The sequence below is a fragment of the Puntigrus tetrazona genome, chromosome 13, assembly GCF_018831695.1.
Source record: "Puntigrus tetrazona isolate hp1 chromosome 13, ASM1883169v1, whole genome shotgun sequence".
Lineage (NCBI taxonomy): Eukaryota > Metazoa > Chordata > Actinopteri > Cypriniformes > Cyprinidae > Puntigrus > Puntigrus tetrazona.
The window spans coordinates 8,171,771-8,193,499 of NC_056711.1; the positions used below are offsets into that span (position 1 = coordinate 8,171,771).

At 39.5% G+C, this 21,729-nt stretch overlaps 2 protein-coding genes across 4 annotated transcripts in view; one reads left to right on the forward strand and one right to left on the reverse strand.

The window, feature by feature from the left end:
- Window positions 1-19,322, forward strand: bmpr1aa (bone morphogenetic protein receptor, type IAa). 3 transcript variants are annotated; one of them, XM_043255409.1, is made up of 13 exons: window positions 33-273; window positions 4,384-4,520; window positions 8,926-9,180; window positions 14,399-14,564; window positions 14,663-14,765; window positions 14,859-14,955; window positions 15,198-15,288; window positions 15,650-15,788; window positions 15,877-16,069; window positions 16,163-16,460; window positions 16,540-16,715; window positions 17,133-17,263; window positions 17,364-19,322. In XM_043255409.1, exons 3-13 carry the CDS (start codon window positions 9,111-9,113, stop codon window positions 17,487-17,489), a joined length of 1,590 nt encoding a protein of 529 aa, XP_043111344.1. In that variant the 5' UTR covers window positions 33-273; window positions 4,384-4,520; window positions 8,926-9,110; the 3' UTR covers window positions 17,490-19,322. The 3 variants fall into 3 exon arrangements, with proteins under 3 accessions (XP_043111342.1, XP_043111343.1, XP_043111344.1); XM_043255407.1 differs by having other exon boundaries at window positions 1-273; window positions 15,877-16,460; XM_043255408.1 differs by having other exon boundaries at window positions 1-273; window positions 9,008-9,180; window positions 15,877-16,460.
- The window catches only part of mmrn2a (multimerin 2a), a 25,614-nt gene continuing 22,473 nt past the window's right edge, over window positions 18,589-21,729 (reverse strand). Inside the window, exons 9-10 of the mRNA XM_043255406.1 lie at window positions 20,556-21,729; window positions 18,589-20,065 (exon numbers count right to left, since the gene is read on the reverse strand). The exon at window positions 20,556-21,729 is cut by the window's right edge and continues 318 nt beyond it. Of these exons, the coding sequence (XP_043111341.1) occupies window positions 19,662-20,065; window positions 20,556-21,729 (1,578 nt within the window). The 3' untranslated portion in view covers window positions 18,589-19,661. The remainder of the gene's footprint in view (window positions 20,066-20,555) is intronic.

Here is a 21,729-nt window from a genome sequence, read left to right on the forward strand (position 1 = left end):
ATGACTTTATTAGCGTTGAACCGTGTTCGTTTGTTGAATGTCTCGCGTTCCTCGGCAGGGGGCGCCGGGGAGTCGGTATCAGCGCTCGCGACTCGCAGTCCGTGTAGTGTAGTAAGTACAGGACGCTCTTCTGCGATGGTCAGCGCCAGACCCTTAACAGACCTCAACCAGAGTCCACCGCGAACGCAACTGCAAACGGACCCTCCGAGTTACTGGAGAGCGCGATAAATTGACGGAGTTAACGGAAATACGGTTTCCTGACGAATCTTCTCGGTGAGTGAATTGGAAAGCGTTAGCTTGGCTATGCTAAACGCTCGCCTCGCGAAAGTTTGTTTCGCCGAATTTCCATTTTCCACGTAATGTTTCAAGCGCGCTACAAAGGGAAAAGCGGCTGCTGCGGGGCGTTATATTATTTTTACTGCGCAGTGAACAAACGTGCGAGGCTTAAAGAGAAAAAACGACACGCGTTGACGCGTTTATTACACGATTTTGTCAGAAGATTTTGCTCGGGAGTCGAGCGAGTTGTGTGATAGCTAGCGTGCTATCTCCGTTAGCCAGTCAAAATACGTTTAAATTGACTTCCACAACTCCAATCAGGGTCGTCTTGATTTAAAGCAACTTTGTAATCTACGTTTTGTCAAACGTTTAAAATAACATTTGTCAGTTTTAAAGAAAATGCCACGGTTTGTAGAAGTCCGAGTAAAAAGTTATTAACGCGACAGTCACGTAATGCTAGCAACAACTTCCCTTATAATCTGACAGCTGTGTGATTCTTTTCAATATTTAATGATCTCTGTTTTCGTTTTTGTTTCTTTTCGCCGCACATTATCGTGCTTATATATATTTTGCATTATATATACTTTTCATGGGTTGTTTTTAACTTCAGGCTGTTTTGCTCACGTACTGTCAACGCAAAAAGCTGTGTTATTTCATTTTTATGCGTAGGTTTGTGGAAAAGTAATAAATGACGATAATTTTTTTTTCTGCTTTCCAGATTTTAGTCCTCCTTTTGGCCATGCTTTTAGCCCGCTCAATACAAAAGCTGCTTTTAATTTATGGGTTCTGGGGGGAAGGGGGTCTCTGCTCAGCTCCTTTACCTTTTCAAGGAGGTCAAAAAACAGATGGCAACACTGCCTGTGAAATAGTCTGCTTCGAGAGGCCTGGAGGAGAGAGGCTTCATCTGAGGAAAATGGATTTATTTTAGAAAATTAAAGCTAAGGGCTCATAGCGTATACATGCCAGACATCTGTGCATTCCCTAGATTGATGCAGGATCTCTAAATTCTGTCATCATTTACTCACCCTGTAAGTTTTTGGAGGTGTTAGCTGGAGTATCAGGGAGCAAAATCAACATTTGTGTTTACAGTAGTTTTTTCCCTATACAGTACTATACGGAATAATCCTTTCCGTTCATCTTACAGGTTTGGTTTGGAATGACGTGACAAATGGTTAAGGATAAGCAAACTTTTCTGAGTGATCTGTTATGTTAATAAAGGCAAAACGGTGACATCTTGTATGTCCTGTTATTTGTCGGTTAGTATGTGACGGTGTGTTTACAGTAACTGTTAGAGCAATTATTTGTTTTACTATGTTGAATGTTAATTACTGATCATTTGTTATGCAGATGTGATGGTCATGTGCTTTTTACCCCAAAGTCAATAGATGGTTTAGTGTTGGGGTTTTCAATCCTAAAAGGCATTTCAATTGTTTTTGTATAAACACCCAGGTTTATAAATCTCTCTCTCTCTCTCTTTCTCTCTCTCTCTCTCTTTCTCTTTCTCTGTAGGAAAAAAATATTCCTATTGAGTTCATCAGTAATATTATTTATTTCAATTCGTTTTTTATGATCAGGTATTTTATTAATTATTTATTCGATTATAGATGCGTTTTAAATTGTGCACTGCTTTTCTTTAAACAGCTCCACGGACCCCTAGCAATCTCTTCGAACCCCTTACAATTTCAAAATGCCTGTTTTACATCTTATTGACGCGTTCAGTTTGACTCAGATCTACAGATAACGCGTGAAGATCGATGACTTAATTTCTTAAAAGGCCGCAATAGCGTACCGCAATAAACGCAGATGTTTTTCCCCTTCTATCTGTTTTTTAAAATATCAGCCAGGCCCAGATTGGGTTGCCCTGGAGCCCTCTAGGAGTGTGTTTCAATCTCAGCCACAGTGCGAGGGATCGGATTGCAGTGGGAGTCTGTGGCGAGGTGGCAGCGCGGGGAGGCTGGAGGGGAAGAGGGGGGGTGCGGGGACGGGAGGGTTAAGAGGCAGTGTAGATCGGGTTTCACATCCCTGCCTGCGTTCCTCAGGCTGCTGCGCCGTCTAAAGTCAGCCCCCCACCCTCGCTGACTCGCTCTGGAGACAGGATGGCTAAGCAAGAGGGAAAAACACACACGGCCACCTCAGACCTGGCCCCGAATGTATCGCCCATCTCATCGTAAAGGTGCTGATGTATCACCCCCACCGTTTAGTCGTATCATTCCAATCTAAAAGGTGGAAAACGAATCCTAGATGAGCGCGGCCATTTGATACACGCTACCGAGCTTTTATTGAACAGACGTTTCTTTAACACTCACTGTAGGCTGAGGAGTCCTCTGTGCTTGTGCTGCCGGTGGACGGTAGGAAGGAGAGGGAGAGCCATTGATTTCTTTAACTCTTTCTACGCCACTGTTGGTTAGTGTGATGGCAGATCAGATAAAGATAGATTGGATGAAGCTATGCAGTGGGAGGCCGATGCAGTGCTGGAGAGTGGTCTCTGTTTATTCAGTATGCCCCAGCTGTCCTTTAATGGTATTGATCTGCTTTAAATACACTTGGCTATCGGAGTAAATTATTTAGAGTGGCACCGGATAGGGTGAATTCAGTGATGGGTTGGGTTAGTGCAAAGACAACCAAAACGATTTCTGTCTGGTCTTGTAATGAGTCACAATGCTTGTTTACCATTTTATTTTGAGAATTTCATTTGGTGGCGGAGACCCAGATAAATGAATTACACGTGCCTGTATTTTATTTTATTTTTAATGGCATGTAATGAACATCTTGTGATGAGTTGTAATGCTGGGAATGCCTTTGACACACCAGGCCTTGCTTATTCAAGCACTTTTCTATTTGTACAGCAACTAGTGTAATTCCACTTGGTGGCAGGCTTTAGATATAAGCTTCTGATATTGTCTCTTTGTTTTGCTTTAAAAGGCTAATGTTAAAGGAACGGTTGATAAAACCATAAAAATCCTGACAATGCTTTCTTCAATGAAAAAAACTCTTTTATTTTTTAATTCTTTTATTATTAGATTTATTTCTTGGAAAGCTTGAGTAAGTTTTCAGCAAATTGAAATTTTTGGGTAAACTAACCAAACCGAGTAACCAAAAAACTTAAATATTTGTACACGCCGTCAGATGAACACCTTTCTGTTTCTTCAGCATGTTCACATCCTGCCAACTTTTCTTTACACAGTGTGCAATTTTGGCTATAAATACAAATAGAAATGTAGACTGTGCAAAACAAACAAAAAATAGTTTGTTCAAAATAAAGCTTCAATACAGTCACTAAATTAATTTCTAAATTGCCACAAACTTTTTTTTTAAGTAGCTATACTTCTAATGAAAACATTTTAATCACATGGTCAAATTTAAGAATGTTCAAGAAATAATATTAAGTTTTATTATTGTTATTATGATTATTATTATTAGTAGTAGTAGTAGTCTTTGAATCTAAATGTCACTCACCTTCTGTTAGTACTGTCTGTTTCTCATATCTTAATACTGCTTGACTTTTGTGTTTGCGATTTAGAATATCTAAACAAAAAAAATCTAAATTATGCACTGGAAGTAAAACAGCTGCTCTCCTCCATCTCCTTCATCTTTTCACTTAAGTTATGCTGTAGGTCACTCTGTGATACCAAGTTCAACATGATGCACTTTTAAGTGTGAAGTTAATTTCACCGATTTCTGAACTATGAGATGCTAACATGGATAGAACTACCATATTTGACAAACAAATATCTTTTCACTTGTTCTTTCTTCTAGAGTGTGTTACTGTATGTTAGGCAGACTGGATAATAAAATAAATGTAATAATATATATATATATATATATATATATATATATATATATATATATATATATATATATATATATATATATATATATATATATATAAAAAAATGGATAATAAAAATAGTGAGGGTGATTTGGTTGCAACTATTAACTGGGTTCTCATGTGATTTTATTGATTTAAAGATGCAGTCAAATATTTAGCGTTTATGAACTCCATTACCATACCATTTGTTGAGTTTAGTAAACTTTAATAGCAAAAACAAAATCATAAAAAAGTAACACATTTTACTGCATAATAATATTCTCCTCTACATTTTACAGAGTTTTGTGGTACTATGCTAGAATCCAAATGCCATTTGGACATTCAGCCACCTGGATCCGAATGACACCTGTAGCCAGCCTCCATGCTTACCAAACACTATGCCAACACGCTGCACAGCAATGGATCTTTCTGTACGGTAAGGAAACCTCTGCTAAAAAAAAACTGCCACTTTTTCTGACTTCCCCTGCAGTCGAACGCAACCAAGAAGTGTTTCATGTGGTGATTACATGACCACAGTAGATAAAAATGCTCCCTACATCAGAGATGGCCAGACTGCAACAAATGGTTTCCACATGTTTAGATCTGGGAATTCATTTTTTTTTTTTTTTTTTTAAATGTACATGTCAAAGTTCATCCATGTGTGGTGGTTTTCCAAGGCAAGAGCCCTACCCAGTTTCTCTCACACCTCAGGTGCAGACATGGCTCGTTTCCACTGAATGGTACAGTATGATTCATTACAGAACACCCTAATCCAGCTTTCGTTTCCACTGCCATCGGTACCCTTGCTTGATAGGTGTGGTGTATGAGAGAACGTGATAAGTGATCGACAATAAGCATAGCTCTGCCTTTTTTGTCAGTTTTAATGTACAATATTATCCAGAATACCAAAATAAGTCGTTACAAAAGTATAAGAGGCTTAAGAGGAAATAAAGAAAAACAAACAGCAAACAAAGTCAGTGCTGTACTATGGTCTAGTGCAAAATAAATATATAACGTTAAAAATTACTGTATAACCTGCAACAAATAACAGATGCATAAGACCATGAATAACTGTTAAATATAATGTTACCCAAAACAAATTGTATTTCATGTTTAATCACTACAGAGACGTCAGAGCCAGCAGCAGATGTCGGAGGGAGAGCAATCGCATAGTAAATTATCAAATAGGCGCTATCTTTATAAATAAACCACAGATTTGAGTTTTTAAGAACCACATTCTCACCTTCATGACACAATGACAGTAAAATTACTATTACTGTTAACTATTACGGAAGGGTACCTAAAAAGAGATATGGTACGGTTCGCTATTTTGGTACCATTTACAATAGAAACAGACATAAATGCATACCGTACTCTGTTCAACTCTGTTGAACCGTACCACTCAGCGGAAACAAGCCATTATTGTCAGCAGATGCTAAGCTGTAAAATATTCGGAAAGGAATTTTCTCTTAAAATCTATTGAAAAATGTGCCTAGCAAAGTCTCTTGAAGTAAAGGGTATCTCAGTGCAGGGTCATCATAAGTGACTATTACGGTAGATCTCTGCATTGGACTCCCAGCACAACCAAATGCTTAGACCCTTTGTGTGAGGCAGGTGATGGAAAATAAATGTGCAATAAACCTCTGCTGCTTCAGTAATTTCAGGAAATTTGTAGACTTTTTCCATCTCCATATTCGTTTCTCTATAATTTCCTAGGAGAGTTTAAATGCAGAGAAATATAATAATACAGTCTTTTGAGGAAGTGATCGATTTATTAAGTCACCATAAAATCAAGATCTTTATAAATGATTAATGAATGCATTTTTTTTTTATCTAAACAATTTTCTACCTGAGACAATCCCATTTACATTATAATAGGAAGGAAAACACAAATTCCATTTCCTACTGACTACTCGACAAAAGAATATCAAAATAATATGATGCTGTAATGATAAATACCATCAGTAATTCTGATAAAATTACATTTTTTCATATTTATGCAGATTTTTGCACCATAAGAGGTTTAGATGTTTTTAAAATAAAACAAGCAAGAGCTTGTCTAAAATTAGGCAACAAATTAAAAATGTATAAAGGGAAGAGTGTTGGTTAGTAGTGAGCGAGTGCTCCCAATTCTAAAGCCTTACCAAGTTTTTTTTTTTTTTTTTAAGTAACTGTTAAAGTAATGACAAATCAAGCAGTCTGCACTTTAAAACCATTTTGGGGTAATTAGTCCAGTTATAAAGCACAGCGGTCAAATCGGCTTATTTAGTGAGATTTGTTTCGTGTTTCACAGATGAGCTGTTCTGATTTTATTCTGTCAAGCTGAGTTTCTTAACTTCTCAGCCAAAATGTGCTCAAATTTTAAGGGCTTTGTTCTAGGAATGGTGTCTCAACCCATTACCCCTCCAGAGGAATCTGGCCAAAGGAGCTCATGTTGCACCCAAGTGCTCCACAGATTAACTTTTGTTCTTCTCCTGCGATCCACTGCTGTGTCACCAGTCTTGTGCTACCTTTAAAGTCTCTGCTTGACTGACTCTTTGCGATGCAGCTGCTTGACAGTGATTGGTGTTGTGTCAGGAATAGATGTGGGACTTCAGGGAGGATGAGAAGAAGAGATGATGATAGAAGAGAGAGAGTTGGTCGTGGGGCACATCTCAATGTGCCTAAGTATTCTTATGCTAATCCTTTCCTGGGATGAGGCGCAAAGCAGCCAAGCAAACAATGGCAGCGGAGCCAGAAAGTCTGCCCTGCAGTCTAGCAGGCCTTGAAAGGCATGTCGGGCATAGCGCCGACACTGAGGGAAGGCAGCCTCCAGTACTGGGAGCCCTGCTGTAAGGAGGGGCCCCAGGAGGGACCAGAGACCCGGGCCAAAGCAGGCCAAGAGAGCGGGGGCGAGGGCGAGACAAACACCAGACCACTCTGCTGGTCATGCAGGCTGTAGTAAGAAGTGATAAGAAAGGCAGTGTGAGATTTATTTTACAGATGTCTATTTTGTAAAATGATCAAACATTGGCTTTTCTTCTAGTTGTAACCCCCCAACGAAACTTGTGTATGTTGTTGTGGACTGTCGCTTATGTTGGGTTGTTGACCTGAGGGAACTCTCTAATTATGTCATGCACATTAGAAAGGTCAGATATGACTCCCTCCTCTGGGATTGAGCCTAAAGTATACTTGGGTTGACTGCATCCCATGCACTGTGTGTTATAATTTTTATATCAGTGTGGATGGTACATGTACAACAGCGTACATGCAAGGTGAAATGTTGAGACAGAGGAGTGCCAAACTGATCTATCTGCTCCCATCCGATACATTTTGAAAGTTGTGCACAAAATGGAGCGGAATGCAGAAAATGAAGCTTAGCCAGGTCTTAAGGTTGACTCGAAAGGTGCACCATAGTTACACATCCCCATACAATACCCCTATTCATTCAGCCTCCTAACATAAATTTATGGCGCCATCAAAGCCTTTCAGAGGGCAAAGCTCCAGGAGTGTCTGATGAAACACTAAAACATAGTGTGCCATTTATATTGGTTTTTAAGATCTGTGATACTTGTAAAGCAATAATAGTGATACATGACTATTCAAGACAGTGTTTTATTTTAAAGTCTCCAAGATTTAGCAGTAGATTTAATCTGTCTAATATTAGAAGTGTAGTAAGCTGTTTTCAGGGGTGTCTTTCTCTCCAAACTTTGTGTGTGTGGATACAAGTTTTGTCTCCAAGTCATGACATGACCCAACTTGTTCAGTTATGTATAAAACATCTGAATAAAAGTTGATTTTACTTGCAGAATGTGAGTAATTGCTTTAATTTTCTTTGGTGTATAGGATGATATTTTGAACTTTCCATCCATTTAAGAATCCTGAAAACATCACTGTTTTCAACATGGATAAACATGGAGTACCAAATCAACATATTACAACAGTTTCTAAAGGATCATGTGACTCTGAAGACTGGGTCTTTTAAAAGTGATGACTGATACTTATAAACATTCTCCTGATCAGTGTTTCTTCTCTTCACACTCTTTCAATCTTGAATGTTGTGGGGTTTTAGCTCTATATTTAGCTCTAAAGCGAAAGACAAACTGTTATATTCCGAGTATCCTTTTAATAGGGCATATCTGTGCATGCTTATTTTTAACATAGGTCTGTTTTTTATTATTATTTTTGTTTTGGTAATGTGTTTGAAAGTGATGCCACTTGGTAAGTTGTGTGGCATCATCTTTGCAGCAGACCTCAAAACGAGCCTCAGTCTCTTCTCTGTGAGTAGGTGCCTACACAGCTATCTTGTCCCCTTGCTTTGCGGAGGCTAGCTTTGTTCCCTTGTTATCCGGTCAGGGATGTGTGAAAGTGGGGCACAGGTCGGGGCTCTTTGTCCCCCTTGGGCAAATCAGAAGTGACAGACACCGGCCCACTCCGCCACTAATTTGTCCTCCCCTCAGGACAGACTTTGCTCAGGGCCACTAATTGCAACGAGACGCACAGGCCTACAAGGGAACAGACACATCACGTTATTAACGCTGGAAGGGGCCAACGGGGTAATTGCAGAACATCCTTCATCAAATTATTTGGGCATGGTTCAGCATTCAAGAGCAGCGCCGGCCTGACGGGTTGAGGGGTCAAGCCCAGAAAAAACAAGGGGGCAATGATGTTCACTGCTACCAAGAAAAATGACAGGACTGCCTAATAAAGTCTTTTTTTTTTTTTTTTTTGCAATATTGAGTAATTATTAAGCCATAGATGATTTTAGGCTTTTTTGTGTTTGTAGACATGTGTCTAAAAAGATGCATTGAGACACATAAGATCTGCTCATCACATATTCTTTGTTTCTTTTATTATTTTAGTGCCGTGGACCCCTTAAGGAGGGATCTCTGAGTTTCTAGTGCCATCATCATCACCCAGCTCTTCCTCTCCTTCTCTCTTCAGCAATAATCTCTTCAGTTAGTTTTTACTGGGACTTCAGAAGCATAAGCAGCCGTCATCACTGATCTCATCCCTAACCCAAAGGTTACGACGACGCTGTTTGAAGATGGCAAAGCTTTTGTATGTCACTGTGGTTTTGGCTGAAGTCTGCTTGCTTCTGAGGCTCTGTGCTGGAGGTAAGGCTGTTTTGTGTCCTTGTCTTCATCTTTCATTTACAACAGCTTTCTTCTATTCATGCTCTTCACATAAACCAAGCACAGTCTCAGTCATGCAAGTGGCATTCAAAAGTGTTTGTCAAGCCTTATGCAGTCTCTGCTCTGAGAATTGTTATAAATAAACACTTGACACAAATATGATCTCCAGAGCTACTGTGAGAGGTCTCCTCAAAAGCCTTTCAGTCTTTAATTCTGAATGGAGAGTTTATCAAATGCACAGACTCTTTAAGAAATTGAGAAGCATATTGTTGTTGTGTAGTAATGTAGTAGTTATCGAAATTATCATGCTATATCACAAAGAATGGCTGTGACTATGGTCTCGTGCCACAGGTAATTTAATTACACAGATGGGACTTTATTTTACAAAAAAAATAAGAATGCATTGCTGCGAAGCTCTTAATCTGAAAAGAACATGATGCAATGAAAGTGATTTTTAAAGTTCGGTTTTTAGGGTAAAATCTTGAAGGTACAAGTTTAAAGCTGAGACTAACTGGTTGTTTTGAGTTTCTCTATGTTTCTATTTGTTTTGTTTTTTTGGCTGCTTTGATGTGATTGCAGTACATCAGTACACCAGGGCAGGAATCATATGTGCCTGTCTGAACGTTTCCATATGCTTAATAAAGTGATGTTTACTGATGTCAAAGAAAACTGATACCTTTGTTTAATAAAAACGCCCTCCCTGAGACAAACTGATGGTTGCCTGTGGACAATCAATGAGCTGTGAAGGCAAACAGCCGATTACTCAGAAAGCAGTTTTAGTGCACAGAAAAAAACAATTTGAGTTGAAAAGCCTACTGCTTTATATTTTCGCTCAGATTGTTTGTTAATACACTTTAACTCTGAACTTCTGCGTAAAACAATACTTTGTGTTCTGGGTTAGAACACCCTCTGATATCTCTGAGGTGTGTTTACTCATGCCAGGGAGTTCAAAAGACATCTTTCCTGTCGTGACTCACTCCTGAACCATGAGCCTCTCAGAGGCCCCCCACTAAAGGAAGCTGTTGAAGTGATTGTTGCCGCTCTCTCTTCCTTTTTTAGCACATTAACCATTTCCTCTATGGCACTTCACAATTGCTATTTGGTAAGACCTATTCCAAACACACTGTGTTGTCCGGAAATACTTGGGCCTTCTTGTGCTGTTGATCTTCAGATTTAAGCTCCTATTTAGTAGATTTTAGATGTTAAAAGAGGCTTGCATGCTTTCTGTTCCATACTGACTATACTTTTTTTTTTTTTTTTAATTCAAATACATTTTCGAATAATCAAATTGTGTTTTGAGAAGTTTTTTATCAAGCATATTTAGTCCACACTTCAATATTTAAAACACGCCACTGCAGATAAACTGTTTTTTTTTTTTTTTTTTTAAAAGCTTAGTCTTTATTTGCTTCTGATCAGTTAGTTGAGAGAAAGAAAAGTGGTCTCATAACATGCAGAGTAGTCAGATTTTCAAACGGCTCAGTTTTCCTTTAGAGTTCATATTATATCAAACATCAGTCTAATGTCCTTGTCAGTGTATTTTTGTACAGATGCAGCAGAAAAGTAGGAGATGGTTGAAACCAGAGACGCAGCATGAAGACGAGGGCATTTGACTTCTCAATGCGCTGTTGTTTCTCTGTGTTACAGTTGTGTAACGGCTAGTTAAATACCTCTATAGTACATCTTTTTTACCTTGCTCATCAGATGCACCCCTGAGATGTAATTTCAGGCAGGTGTCTGCACCTCTGAAACATAATCTTAAAGAAGTAGAGAGGTGACATTGGCGACTGAAAACCCTCAGTTGCCTCCGATAGTGCAAAGTGCTTTTTTTCCCAAGCAATTGTACACTTGTACCTGGACTGAATAGTGAATGAGGTTAGCACTTCTCCTAGGGGAGAAGAAATAGTGTTTTAAATGCTGGCAGGCAATTAATTTGGTGAGGTGAACAAACAATAAAATGCATTCAAAATTGCCCTATAAATGACAGAGACAATTTATTTCAGTATACCGACTTAATTCAGCTATATTTAATTCACAATTCTCTTCCAAGTACAATTTCAAGAGGATTGTGAAGTGGGATGTAGTCAATGGATCAATGCATTGCTGTGAAGGGAAACAGTGTAGTTCAGCTTTGCTGTAGACTGAAATCTATTTTTGATTTTCTTCTTTTGCCCTCCTTTCCTTTTGCTCTTTTTCTCAAGTGAGCAAGCGAGGGTAATGGTGTGTATCTACTGGAGAGTCTCATTATAGGGGGATGATCTGCCAGACCTCAGACTCCACTGTAACTGGCGGCAAAATTAGGCACACATGTGAATGTGGAGGCTCTAATGGGCCCCTCTGACACATCAGTCATCGCCCACAACCAGTCAAAGGCCAGCAGTGGGCACAGATTCTTTGCCCAGCTATTTTGAAGAGTTTTGAAATCCTAACATTGTTGTAAGTTGCACATTTTTGTGAAGTTACAGTGAAAACCAGATTTAAGATGCTTCAATCCCAAAGACATTTCTCAAGAACTCACCCAGAGTCGAGAGAATGGAGAAGAGAAATAAAGAGTGATGGAGAGGGATCCATGGGTTTCTCTTTGGGGTTTTGCCCATTTGATCCTTGTCCAGCCTTCTCCTTATGCAAAATTTCCATCCTAGCCCTGTGTTTCAGGATCTGTCATCATAAAGGGAACTCTCCCCTAAACCGGGCTGACACTGTGCGATTTTTTTAAAAGATTGTACAGACTGTACGAACATGATGATCATGTCACATTGTGGGATCTCAGTTATTATTAATGTCAGACTGTATGATAGTCAAAACGTATAAAAAAAATTCTTAAAAAAAGTTTTACATCAGCCCACACATGATTAAGTGACTGCGGGATGAAATGTTGGTTATCATGAAAAGTGTATGAACGGCAAAACCTGCATATTTAAGAAGAGTATTATAAGCAGCAACACACCCGCATAAAAATGGTGCAGCCGGTGATTGTCATAGCAAAGGCAACATATCAGATGAATTTTGTGAGTGGAGAATGAAAGCGCAAGAGTTTATGGCATAAAAAAATAAATCTTTGGCATAAATGCTGATGGTGGCTTGTCTTAAAATACGAAGTTTGTTTGTTGTGGAAGATGTCACACTGCAGGACTGTGAATAAAGTTTGAACATGTCAAACTAACGGTCAAAGACTACAGATTTTAGTCAAGGATTATTTTGATTTTCGAAATTAGTTTTAGACCCCCAAATCGTTACTAAAATCGCACCGTATGAGCTGGGCTTTGGCCTGCATGGGCTTAAAGCCACACAACCTCTTACATTTGCTTTATGAGTAGCTCGATTACTAAAATGAGCTCATTGAAATCCCTTGCGAGCAGTTGAATGAGATTAAGTCTAGACAGTGTAATTCTCTTTAAGAGTAGATTTTTATAGTTTAGTAAAGCAACATTAGACGGTGTGTTTGATCCACTTAAGAAAGATATGGAGTCTGTCCACACCCTGAACGAGAGCACTTGAGAGGCTGAGTGCGTCATTTAGTTTGCGGTCTAGAATCGTTCTGATAGACTGAGCGTATCAAAGGCAGCATCTCACAGTTTCACGGGCGTTATCTGGACATTTAACTGCACTGCCTCCATCAGCTCTGTTTTCTCAGGGTGTTTCTTGAGCAGTCTTGTTTGTGTTGTGATCAACGGTTTTGTTAATGTTCTAGCTTTCTGGCATTTTGTTTTTGACTCCCATAATGAGTTGGAGACCACAAATTCTTCTTTCCATACCATCCAGATTTAATGCTGTTTTTGTTTCCGTAAATATGATAAAATTGTTCAGAATCTGCAACTAGTTGTTATATAAACAACAGTAATGACTGTAACAATTTGTCTAATGCCCCTCATTACATAATACAATATGTGGAATGTTAAATGGATATTTAACCCATAAATGAAATCTTTTAATAACCTTCATGTCGTTTTTAAACCAGAAACAACACTAGATCCCACTGACTTTAATAGTATGAACAAACGACACGTTTTTCTAAATATTGCATAAGAGAAAATATGAGCTACCTCTTTAAACACCCACAGCATGGTAAAATCCATTTGAACTTATTACATTTAGTTCAGTATTAAAATTACATTTTGCCATAGGACTTGTCACAGTTGCAAAGCAAACTCTTGTGATATGCTTACACGTTATAAAAATATTTTTTCATGACATTGTATTTCTAATAGCATTTCCTTCAGGCTGACTTGTTTTGTTAGGTTAGTACTGGTGTTTGTACTGAGTTGTATGTACTCATCAATCACATTTTCAGTGTATGTACGTTGTAGGCGCAGTGAATCGAAGAGCAACAGAAGCTCCTTTATCATGCCCAGTTCTCTATTTAATCACTGAGTCCTAATAGAATTAGTCCAAGAGGAAAGTCCAGTCTAATTGTAAGATCAGCAGCACACGGCAGGCTGTGTAAGACAGACTAGTAATGGGATCGGAGGATGGAATGCTGCTGATAAAGAGAGCACCGTGTCGCCCTGCCGCCCAATCTCTCAAACTGCTGCTTTGTGAGTGATTAGCTGTTTTACCGACAGGTCTGGACTGGATTGGAGTCAGGCTCAACAGAAAGCCACAGCAATACACGCTCATGCACTGTGACATGATGATAAGACCGTAAGATCAGTAGTGACATGTCTCGGAGGCCTTTTATTGAACTGAAAAAAAGAAAAATTAATGGTTGTGAGGATGTGAAACAGAAAGGCATATGATAGTAAGAGTAGGTTTACAGAGGAGTGAGGGATGGGAAATAAAAAAAGTAATATTAGCTGTTTAAAGTTTGGGTTCTGTAAGATTTTTTTTTATTTAGTTTGTTTTTGAAAGAATCCTCTTGTGCTCACCAAGGCTGCATTCATTTGGTCAAATTCCATTAAAAAGAAACATTTTGAAATTAGAAAATTAGAATTTAAAAAAATGTTTTGTCTATTTTAATAGATTTGAAATTGTAACTTGAAATGGCAAAACTGAATTTTCTGCATCATTGCTCTGGTTTTCAATGTCATAGGTTTCAGATGAATAAAATTAATTTCCCTTCTTTTTTTTCCCCATGACCCAAACTTTTTTAACAATAGTGTGAGTTTTTGGAACTACAGACATCGTTTTATTAACAACTACTGGTCATGTTGTTTCTCTGCTCGCATGACCTGGCGTTGATTGTTGAGTGTCTTATGACTTACAGCAGGTCAGAATCCTGACCATGTGCTACAGGGCACTGGAGTGAAGCCTGGCTCAGACTCCAGAAAGCCCGGGGACGGCTCTACTGTGGCACCAGAGGATGCTGCCCGCTTCCTCAGCTGCCACTGCTCAGGACACTGTCCTGATGACGCCAAGAACAGCACCTGCGAGTAAGTGTCATAGGCCATAGTGATTATTGCACATTTATGATTTGTTTATAGGGATTCAAAAAAAATTAAGCAGACTACTTTTCTTTAAAACATAACAGGACCAATGGACAGTGCTTCGCCATAATTGAGGAAGATGAAAATGGAGATGTGATCTTAAGCTCAGGCTGTATGAAATATGAGGGCTCTCACTTTCAGTGCAAGGTAAGGAACATTGTTTCTTGTGTTTTATGCTTTGAAACCTTGTGTTATTAAATATGAGACTTTCTAAGGTTGACCCATTTGATTTCTTCACAGGATTCACAGTTTGCACAGACACGTCGAACCATTGAATGCTGCCAGTTTGACTTCTGTAATCGAGACCTAAAGCCAGAGTTACCGCCTCGAGACACTGGTATGCTTCTGTATTAATTAATAATTGTTTTCCATTCAAAATGATCATTTTATTTGGAATAATTGCATAAAACGTTAGTAACTGGCATTTGCATTGTTTCGAAAGTTTATAATTTCTTTTTCTAAAAAAAATAATAATTGTAATATAATTGCCAAAATAATAATACGACCATGCCTGCTGATTGAGCCCTGGCTAACCTAAGGCCTTAACGATAGACATGTTTTCTCTTGATGTGTTTACAGAACCACCAGACCCTCACTGGCTGGCCTTCCTCATTTCAGTGACTGTGTGCTTCTGCACCCTCATCTGTGTCACTATCATCTGTTATTACAGGTGAGATCATCACGGCACTGAACCAACAAAACACACTAAAGCTCTTACATGTAATGGCTGCTTGTGACGTGCCCGTTTTTTTCCACATCATTGAACTGTAAATGCAATGCTTGCTGTGTTTTTGCATAATACCTTTGAACACACGCCACCCACATCATGGCCTGTTGTTGTCAAAAGACAAAACCTCTCTTACTGCAAGTAGAGGCAGGACTACTAACTATGGAGAAGTTTGCCCTTTATAAAAAATCAATCGTTTTACTGAGCCATCTGTCAAAACGACTGATATTTGTGGGAAAAAGGAAAAAAAAAAGCTTCGATTTGAGATATAGCTTTAAAAAAAAGGTTTTGACTGTGTCCTCAGGTATAAGTGGCAGACAGAGAGGCAACGCTACCACAGAGACCTGGAGCAGGACGAGGCCTTTATCCCAGCAGGAGATTCTCTGAAGGATCTCATCAACCAGTCTCAAACCTCAGGCAGTGGCTCTGGGCTCCCTCTGCTGGTGAGAAATCACAAATGCAGGCTGAACAATCTTTGTAGGAGCTATAGGAGCAAATTTATGTTCTTGATCTTCCTGCTCATTTTTATAGGTGCAGCGCACCATCGCCAAGCAGATCCAGACAGTACGTCTTATTGGAAAAGGCAGGTACGGAGAAGTATGGCTCGGCCGGTGGAGGGGGGAGAAGGTAGCAGTGAAAGTTTTCTTCACTCGAGAGGAGGCCAGCTGGTTCAGAGAGACCGAGATCTACCAAACTGTGCTCATGAGACACGAGAACATACTAGGTGCACTTCATGTCATTCGAAATTATCTCGTTCATGTGTGGTGTTTGTTATTGTATATCAGCTGTGTAACACAACTCTTTAAACTGTCTGAAGGTTTCATTGCTGCTGACATTAATGGCACTGGAGCCTCCACGCAGCTGTACCTGATCACAGACTACCACGAGAACGGCTCTCTGTATGACTATTTGAAGTTCACCACTCTGGACACGCAGGCCCTGCTTAAACTGGCCTACTCTGCAGCGTGTGGCTTGTGTCACCTGCACACGGAGATCTACGGCACGCAGGGGAAACCTGCCATCGCTCACAGAGACTTGAAGAGCAAGAACATCCTCATCAAGAAAAACGGCACCTGTTGCATCGCTGACCTCGGGCTTGCTGTCAAATTTAACAGGTGCTTTGCCTCTCTTCGTTCAGTTTGAAGTGGTCCGTTCAGTTATTTTGAAGAAGTAACACTTGTTTGTTTGATTCAGTGACACAAATGAAGTGGACATTCCACTGAGCACACGTATGGGCACCAGACGCTATATGGCTCCAGAGGTCCTGGACGAGACTCTGAATAAGAACCACTTCCAGGCCTACATCATGGCAGACATTTATAGTTATGGGCTGGTTATATGGGAAATGGCCAGGCGCTGTGTCACTGGAGGTATACATTGGCACATCTTTTCTTTTTTTTTTCTTTTTTTTTTTTGCTTTATGCATCTGTTAAGAGATATTTGATGACATTTTAGTTATAGGGACCAATTCTCACTATTAACTGGTTACCTATTAATAACATATCACCTGTTTATTAGTAATTACAAAGCATATATTCTGCACGTCCATATTCTACATTCCTAAAAAGTTAACAACTACCTTACTAGCTATTAATAAGTAACAAATTACAATTTCAGAACCAATCAACTACTGGTAGATAGTTTGTAATCTTTGTAATAATTTTTACTCGGATCTGCCACCAATTCTGTTTCTTTACACCTTTAAGTAACTTTAATGTCCTGCTGTGGATGCTTTCAGAATTTAAACCATTCGTTATTAATGAATTCATCCAATGATTGTTTCCAAGGTATCGTTGAGGACTATCAGCCACCATATCATGAGATGGTACCATCAGATCCATCTTATGAAGATATGCTTGAGGTTGTGTGTGTCAAAGGATTGCGGCCCACTGTGTCCAACAGATGGAACAGTGATGAGGTGAGTGGTCCAGCAGATGGCAGTGTATTGAGAGATTATATTCGCAGAATGTTAACAGGTTTAGTTACTATATAAGAATAATAAGAATTTGTCTCCCCAGTGTTTGAGGGCCATGTTAAAGCTGATGTCAGAATGCTGGGCACACAACCCCGCATCACGCCTGACCATCCTACGAGTCAAGAAGACTTTAGCAAAAATGGTGGAATCTCAAGACATTAAGATCTGAGTGGCTTTTATTTCATCGCTGACTTCATTGTCCCCTTCACAGAGCAGGAGAGTGTGTGCGATGTTGACATCTAACAAAACTAACTGTGAAACATGGCAAGCTCTCGTTCTCTGCTGGATCAGACGGTGGTGCCTTTGCTGCTTTCTGTGAAAGCTGTATCGTTGCAAACTTGGATCAGAGGATTATTTCAACAGACTGAAATAGTAGAGTGGGAAAGATTGACGTAAACCCCACTGCCTTACGATACTCTCAAGTAATTCTGCATACGTTTCTTTATATTCTGGGATAAACCTCCTGCCATATGGATGAAATGCTGTTGACTTCTCATGGAATCTTTGTAAAGCATACTGTGATTTAATGTATGATCTGTAATATATTATAGTAATAGATGAACTGACAGCAGAGCAAAACTATATGCTATCAATATAATCGCGTCCAGTTAAGAGCTGTTGTAGACTATCTGATGTGTGGCATTGAAAAATCATAATTGAACTCTACAGAAGTTCTTCTCTCATCCCCCACAGAACAGATGCATGCTGTTTTTCAGTAGATGAGATTTCATTTGTCAAAATGGTTGATTAAACCATATTTTGATTGCGGTTTTTAAAGCATGCTATTTTTAACATCCTCAAAATAGAATACATTCCCAGCGTGCAAGCAAGTGAACCAGCTGCCGATACGTCTCCTTTTAATTCGGCTTCTCGGATCTCCTGCAGTCAGTATGAACAACAACCCTTCAAAGTTGCCAAACTCAAGTGTAGTGTTTGTTTGGGGATAGGTCGATACATTCCTGAGTTCACGTTATTTGGATGCTGGGTGCCGGTTTTTTGGTACGGATTATTATGAATGTGACTTTAGAGGATTTGGTGATATTCTGACCATATATATGTCCTTGCCAATATTATGAATTGTGTTTATATTAATGAGGAGGCTGAAGGTGAAGGGTACGACTGTAACATCTGTTAGTCATCAGTGATTTATATTTCAGTAAGGGCTGCCAAAATACGGTCTTGGTAACTGGTACGATCCAAAACACACATTGTTGCATAACACGTTTACAGAACTCCCATGCAGATTTAATTCTTCAGAAAATGCAGTGTTGTGTTCTAGAAGTTTTTATTATTATTAATATTATTATCCTCAGTGCCAAGTGAAAAGACCAGTGTGATTTGTAATAGTAACAGAACAATTCACAGTAGTTTTTTCCACCACTATCTGGAACCTAAAAGACAGGATGTGTGAATATACAATGTGCCAGACTAAGGTGCTTTGTCACAATGCTTTCAGAACAGGATGCCCAGAAAAGCCAAAAGGGCATCTTGATGAAACGATAATAAATAATAGATCTAAGGAAACATTATCTCACTTTAGGGTGGATAATTTCAGCATCCACTACAGTATGCTAGAGAAACACTAGATTTGGTGTATATGAAAATACATTTGTTGCTCTTATTATTATACAAGAAGTATGAAAATTGAATCTGTGAAATTGGTTCTCCATGTCAAATGTATTTCTGTGGCTAAAAGGGATTTTAAAGTGTTAAGTTAGCTTTTGATTGCATTAAAAAAAAAGGAGTCATGGCTATTTCAGAAAAATCTGTTTTTTAGTAATTTTGCCTGCATTTTCCCAAATACTGAATTTTTGCTTCTGTACTTCATCCAAAAGCTAAGAATGCACCTCCTCACTGTAATCTGACAAATGAAGTATGTTGAAAAGATGTTTTTCCCCTACTGTATATAAGTCTGTAGATATTTCAGTGTGCTCACTGTAGTATCACCCAGCTCTTTCCTATGTAATATATTAAACAACCAGTCTAATTTGGAAAAAAAAAATTGTTTTTTGCTTTTGAAAGGGTGCCTTAAGCTTAGGCCTCATACTCTGTACACTATTTGTCCATGTATACTTTTAAAAATAACTTTAGTACAATTTTTTTTTTTCTATTTTGCGGCTTAGGAATGTAGATGTTACACTGAAACCAAATGCAAGATATCGTATTCCATCGAGAAGTCTTACTCTTTGAAAACGGTGCTCAATGTCTTAACCTCTCACGATTTCTACCTGCTATTTTTGTCGCTCAGATCCCGAAAGAGAATTTTGTGTTAAGCAGTGCAAAAAAAAGCATGTTTTTACCATCTTGCAGTCCTTTTGCATCTTTAGTTACTCGCATGTTCTCAGGTGGTCTGCAGCATTAGTAGCCCTGCAAACGTGTTCTCTCGTGGGTTGTTGCGCTCTATAGTTCCCTGCACCAGCTCTAGACTGAGTTCCTCTCCTTGCTCCATCTGTAGGATGCAGACACGTGTTGCAGGTGATCCCAACTTTCTCGGGTTCTGTCGTAAGGACGCGGCTACCTCTCCACCTCTCTTTAATTGAGCCAGAGACGGGCCTGGACCAAAGTCCAGTGTCACCACAAAAAGGTAAGCACCAGAAGTAGGAGCGCGAAATGTGCCTGTTTTTGACGAATATAACTGTCCGTGATTTAGGGTCACGCTTTCAAAAAGAACCGTGCCAGATCCGTTAGCACCGTCTGTAGTGCTGGCCAGGAACATAATTGGACTATCTGGGAGCTGACGAAGCACTGTTTGAAATCAAATGATAAAGAAAAGGCATTAAAATGTGAATGCTGTGAGGAAAGTAAAGACATAATGCACTTGCAGGTGACTCTCACTGGGGGGTGCTCTTCTCAAAATTTTCAACTAATATTTAGGTTCAACATGAAAAACATTTTAAATGCTTAATGTAGCACATTAAATAACCACATTATCTGCATTATTCTTGTTTAGAAAACATTAAGGCAAGGCCTCTGAAGCATTCCCTTTTTTTTGCGAAGTTATTAAATACACAACAAATGATAAATGCTTGTTTAAAAATAGTAATGAACATGGTAACCTGCACGTGACATGAGGATGAATATTTTGTTCCCACAACCTATTCATGGTCATGTTAATTCCCCAATTTTATTTTGAATTGTTGTTTCCTCGGTTTCATTTAAATTATGGCTGCGGTTTAACTAAAAGTTGAATCAATTTTCAGATATTTTTAAGAGTATGTTTATTTTATCTCCTTACCTGCGGATTCCAGTGACGCGTCCCTTTTGATGCGGTGATTCACTTGCTCTCCTGTTTGAACAGCTCTGTTATCAGCTCTCTTTTTTTGTTTCCTGTTTTGGTGTTTCGCTTCCTTTCTCTTCATCAAAGCTGACAGCTTATTCAAATCCACAGACCCCTCAGAGCCAGTAAGTTCCTCTGTATTACTGAAAATGCTGTTAAAAACTCCAAGATGGTTCTCAAGGTCCTTACGCAAAGCATCCACCTCGGACTGCAGTTTCACTTCCACACCACCAGTGGCAGCAGTTTTAGTGCCGTTACAGCAAGAAGGACGGTGTTCCTCAAGCTGTTTAATGTCAGCTCCGAGATCTCTAACCATTTTCTCTAAAGTCCAGAAGTCGTTATCAGAGTAAACCGGCAGCTCCTCGGACAGGTCAAAACTTTCATGGCCATGTCTTCTGTCGACGCCCACCGAGGGCTCATCTGCTGCCGTCACCTGAGGGCTACCAGAGTTCAGCATTGAGGCTAGGCTGCGACTGTGTCCATTGATCTGTGTTTGCATATCTCTGATGCTTTCCTTCAATTCCGGTATAGAGAAACGTCTTTTTTCTTCAACAGACCATGCTATGAACTCCAACACCTCTTCCCCAAGCAAAATCTCCAGTACCTCTGAATGACGAATGGCATCTTGAAGCAAGGTGTTGAAAATGCTATGTAGCTGCTGGATCTTCTCAACCCTGGCCCTATCATGCTCTTGGAGTGTTTCGATGTCCTGCTGGCTGCCCAAAAGAGAGGCCTGAAGTTGAGTCACATTGTGCTTTAACATTCTGCTCTTTTCCTGTTCAAAGGCAAGAGACTTTTGCACATTTAGTAGCCCTAGTTTCAGATCTTCCACGGTTGGAACCCAAGCCTGACTGTCCAACATCATTTGAGCCTCATGCTCGCGGGCCAGCTTATTTTCATTCACCGTCTCCTTCACAGTAGCTACAGTATCTTGCAACTGGGTCAGCGATGCTCCAAGCGCAATACAGTCACAATCCCCACTTGCCGAACTTATATTCTTGTAATACCCTGTGTAGAGATAATCGACATCAGTCTCCATCTCCTGCAGGGTTCTTTGGAGAACACTAATGTTGCTGTTCAGCTCATTAATGCGGTCAAGAACTGATACCTTGGCTGCCTCCACCTCTAAACC